Raw genomic sequence first — 5,000 nt, 5'->3', positions numbered from 1 at the left:
ATTCAGCCATATCAAAACAGTAGCATCCCCTCTCCCTCCGATTGAACCTCCCTCTTACTTTTCCTCTCATCCACTCATTAGAGTTCAAGAAACGTCCCGTATTTATGTTTCTCCGCCTGATTGCATCTGTTATGGGTCATAAGTCATTCGGGAGCTTTTCCATTAATGCATCGCCTCGAGATGCGGACTTTTGTTACCAGGTTAGTGGGATTCGCCTTGATAAATCCTTGTTGGTACTTGGCGTCCGTGTTACGATATATGAATAATGTTTTTTTTCTTTCTTTCTTTTTATGGCGTTTACATCTTGTTACCCTTCTTGTTTTATATTTCTCTAACTCTCACTATGGTTAAGTTTGCGAAGAATGGGAGGAGGATCTCCCCTATATGATAAAGAACAAGTATCTGGTTATGTTTATGTGTGTGTATATATATATATATATATATATATATATATATATATATATATATATATATATATATATATATATATATTTATTTCCAGCGTAATTGCCAGACGTATAACTACTCTCACTCCCCGTACTTTGGATGGGAAGGGGGGGGGTGGAGTAGTCATACCCTGGTGATATAGGATGCGTGTGTGTGCATATCTAAATATTTAGCTGTTATTTGTTAGTGGGTCGCGTACACTAATGTATATATTTCATTAAATATTTCAAGAGTATAGGATCCAGGTATTTATTATTTTTTTATCTGGTCCTGGAGAAGTGATTAGAGAGAGCAAATGATTCGATCTAAGATGCAGTTGGAAATGCAGCTTCAGAGTAAATGCAAATATACCTCAATGAGGTGATCGTTTAAGAGTAATTGAAGGTTGATGATAAAAGAAGTCATTGTTTTCTTAAGTGGGATTGAGATGCTAGTTAGTATTGAAATCAGTTTAGTAATGGACTTTGAAGTCATGAACATATTATCATCTCTGTTTAATCAATGAATATGCATACGTTTATTTTGCTTTGTATACAGTTGGCTTCATTAATTCCGGTACACTTCACGGGAAGCTAAAGAGATGTCAGTGTACCGGAATTAATGCAGCCAACCGTACCAACAATAAACTTCAGGGTAGACTCGCAGCCTCACAGTCTTGGACCAGCAAAATTTGGGGTCTTGGAATAAAACGTCACTAAGACCGTGATGCCTCGACCCCTCTCTTATATTACTTTTTTTTTTTTCTTTTTTTTTTTTTTTTTTTTTTTTTTTTTTTTTTTTTTTCTTACTAGTTAACATATCTTGGTACTTATATGAATAAACCCCCGAAGATTTTGTTTTCCTAAGTTATTTCTTTACGATGTTGTGTTATGTTGATGGCATCGTAGTTGAGAAAGTCAAGTAAGGCTTTCTGAATATTAGATGATTATGGAATTACTCGTCCCGTTGAAAAGCATGAGAAGAGGAAACCATTTAATAGCGTATCTGCAGAAAAAAAAAAAATTTAATTGACATAATACATACGAACAACATTTAAAAATAGGATCATGATAGATTTAGGACGAGAAAATTATGTAGGTTTCTGATTGTTTCCTTATTGTAAGAAAGCTTTAATGGACCTCTAGAAAATAATTGTGAAGCAAATGTTTTTATGTTGACCAGGCTGACATGAGTCTTTTTATAGTTTATATGTGACATATCTGTTTTTGACGTTGTTAATAATTTATATAGGACATATCTGTTTTGACGTTGTTACTGTTTTAGAATAAATTATTGTTAACTTGTTCTCGTCATTTATTTATTTCCTTATTTCCTTTCCTCACTGGGCTATTTTTCCCTATTGGAGCCCTTGAACTTATAGCATTTTGCTTTTCCAACTGGGGTTGTAGCTTGGCTACTACTACTACTACTACTACTACTACTACTACTACTACTACTACTACTAATAATAATAATAATAATAATAATAATAATAATTAAACTTTTGCAGTGAAAAGGAGGATTTGTGATAAAAAATAATTCTAGAGATTGGACCTTCTTCTAGAAATTACAATTGTAGCAATTATTTCAGTTTTCTGTAAACATGAAATAGAGGTTGCTGGAACAGTAAATGATTAAAGAGTTAACTCACCGTTCCCTAAGGTTATGAAGTTAGTGCAATGTTAGAAGATGTAAAGGTTTTGGTATAAAGGTTGCATGTATTTTCAAAAGTTAAAGTAAAATTTTGAGGGTAAACAGACCCCGAATTATAACGTAACAGAGGGAAGATTGAATAGTGGAATCTAGGGACTCACGTACCATACCCTCTGTACCATAGTCTTCCATTGTCTTCGGTTTGAGTTCTCTTGCTTGAGGGTACGCTCGGGCACACTATTCTAAAAAGCTAACTTGCCGTTCACGAAGGTTATTAAGTTTATGCAATGTTATAATATGTAAAGGTTTCATATATTTTCAAAAGTTAAAGTACTCGTACTGTGGCTACTGTTGTTTCGTATTTAGCCGAGGCAAAAAAAAAAAAAAAAAGAATGGTTTATTAAAATACATCGATCATGAATAAATTCAAGATTGATGTTTCATTTTCTGATTTGATTGAATTAATTAAACATCATTATACAGCAAACTGTGTTCGGTTACTGTAGTTTTTGAATATTTATCCGGCGTAAATCTCGTTGTTCATTATTTCATTGAGCTTTGCAAATGGTCATTTTTTATCCCTGGGCAATAAACCGGTCTCGCTGAAAAAAAAAAAGGGGGATGATTTCGTGTTCTTTTTTTTCCTCTTTGTAATTGGAGTGTACAATATACCCTTTGTTAACAAGGACAAACACTGAATGTTTGGAATCATTTTGACTGCTGGAATTATACCCGATTTGCATTGTAAATTTTACACTTTTTTCATTGATTTTTCATTTGGAAAAACTACAAAATTAACAATTGTCATGGGTTTTTCATATGGAAAAAAGCTGCAAAATTAATAAATTTTTATCAGTTTTTTTTTTTCATATGGAAAAAAACTGCTAAATGAATACATTTTTCAGTTTTTTTTTTTTCATAAGAAAAAGGTACAAAATTTACACAATTTCCACAGATTTTTATTTGAAAAAGTTAAGTATTAATACAATTTTCACGGATTTTTTCGTATGAAAAAAGCTACAAAATTTACACAATATTCCCATTTTTTCCTAATGAAAAAAAAAAAACTACAAAATTAACGCGTTATTCACAGATTTTCATAGGAAAAGGATACCAAATTAAAACAATTTTCACTGAATTTTTATATAAAAAGTACATTATTTAATAGTCACTTTATATACGATCTTTTTACAAATTCTTTAAATGTAGATGGTGACCTTATTCACAACTTTCTATTATATCAACCATTGTTTTAGGTGACCTTAATACCGATTTCTATAGCAACCATTGTTTAGGTGACTTTAATCCCGTTTCTTATAACAAGCATTGTTTAGATGACCTTAACCCCGATTTCTGAAAGATACAATTACCTTTCATAATAACCATTGTCTAGGTGACCTTAATCCCGATTTCTATTGCAACCATTGTTTAGGTGACCTTAATTCAATTCTTATAACAAGTGTTGTTGTTTAGGTGACCTTAATTCCAATTCTTATAACAAGTGTTGTTGTTTAGGTGACCTTAATTCCAATTCTTATAACAAGTGTTGTTGTTTAGGTGACCTTAATCCCGATTTCTGAAAGCTACTATTACCTTTTATAACAACCCTTGTTTAGGTGACCTTAATCCCGATTTCTGAAAGCTACTATTAACTTTTATAACAACCCTTGTTCAGGTGACCTTAATCTTGATTTCTGAAAGATATTACCTTTTATAACAACCATTGTTTAGGTGACCTTAATCTCGATTTCGGAAAGATACTATCACTTATTATAACAACTATTGTTTTCTTCTCCTGCAGGACCACCTGTTTTGGCCGAGCTGAAATTTCCCGACGGGCTGGTGGAGGGAATGCGTTTCTCCTTGGCCTGTTCCCTTCTGAGCGGCGACCTACCGATAAGCCTCCGATGGACCCGAGATGGAAGGCCCCTTCCTCAGGATCCGGTCCTCACGGAGACGCATTCCCGCTTCTTCTCGAATTTGGTCTTCTCGGACATCAGGGCGAGACATGCCGGCCAGTACACCTGCACCGCTTCGAACGTGGCTGCTACTTCCACGGTCATCGCTGTTATGCATGTCCAAGGTAGGAGGAAATACGTTTTTTTTTTTATTATTATTATTATCATCATTATTATTCAAGATTTGCTGTTATATTTGAGAGGTTGTTAGTTTATTTTCATATGAATTTTTTGTTTTGGTTTGCTTTTGCTAAGCAAAAAACAAAAAAAAAAGAAAATTTCAAATTGGGGAATAGCTGTTGAGCATGCCCAAGGTGAGGAAAAAATAATATTTTTTTTTTTTAATACTCAGGATACGGTATTAGATTTGAGACGTTATTGGTTTATTTGCTTGTTTTCTATTTTGGTTTATAATGTCCAAGTACAAAAAAAAAAAAAAAAAAAAAAAAATTCAAAGTGGCGGCAAGGTAGAACCAGAGGTTTGTCACAAATCATGTAAAACAGGAAGGCAGCAGGATGTCTGCAAAAAGATTGGGAGAACCTTGCAGTATCTATGAAAGCCAAGGTTAGAATGTATGGAGTGTTGAGTCAACTTACTTATACGAATGTATCTTCTTTTACTAAATTGTAATTAAAAAAACAGTTGAGATATATCGTTGCCTACGTAGTATGTCATGAAAAGTAAAATGGTGGGAAACCCTAAGACACAAAAGTGCTTAAAGATTTGTTCATATGTAAGGGTGGATTAAACACTCTTGATATGGATTAGTCATGTGGAAAGAATGGAAGATGGAAGGCTGATAAAAAGTGTAATATTTGGAAGTGCTAAGGAAAGGAGGAGAGGAAGACCTTGAAATGGCTGCATAGAAAGTTATAGAGATATTAGAGAGGTACCTGATGGAAGTTGGAAGGCTGATGAAGCATGTAATATTTGGAAGTGCTTCAGGAAAGGAGGAGAGTAAG

The 5,000-nt window shown here is 33.6% G+C and overlaps 1 protein-coding gene across 1 annotated transcript in view; it reads left to right on the top strand.

Moving 5' to 3' along the window:
- LOC137615127 (cell adhesion molecule Dscam1-like) overlaps window positions 1–5,000 on the top strand; it is a 154,279-nt gene that overhangs the window by 44,088 nt on the left and 105,191 nt on the right. Inside the window, exon 5 of the mRNA XM_068344759.1 lies at window positions 3,881–4,162. Coding sequence (XP_068200860.1) covers window positions 3,881–4,162 — 282 coding nt within the window. The remainder of the gene's footprint in view (window positions 1–3,880; window positions 4,163–5,000) is intronic.

This window comes from Palaemon carinicauda, chromosome 21 (assembly GCF_036898095.1).
Source record: "Palaemon carinicauda isolate YSFRI2023 chromosome 21, ASM3689809v2, whole genome shotgun sequence".
Taxonomy (NCBI): domain Eukaryota; kingdom Metazoa; phylum Arthropoda; class Malacostraca; order Decapoda; family Palaemonidae; genus Palaemon; species Palaemon carinicauda.
The sequence above is the reverse complement of the archived record's forward strand: the minus strand, read 5'-3'. Positions and strand labels throughout refer to the sequence as shown.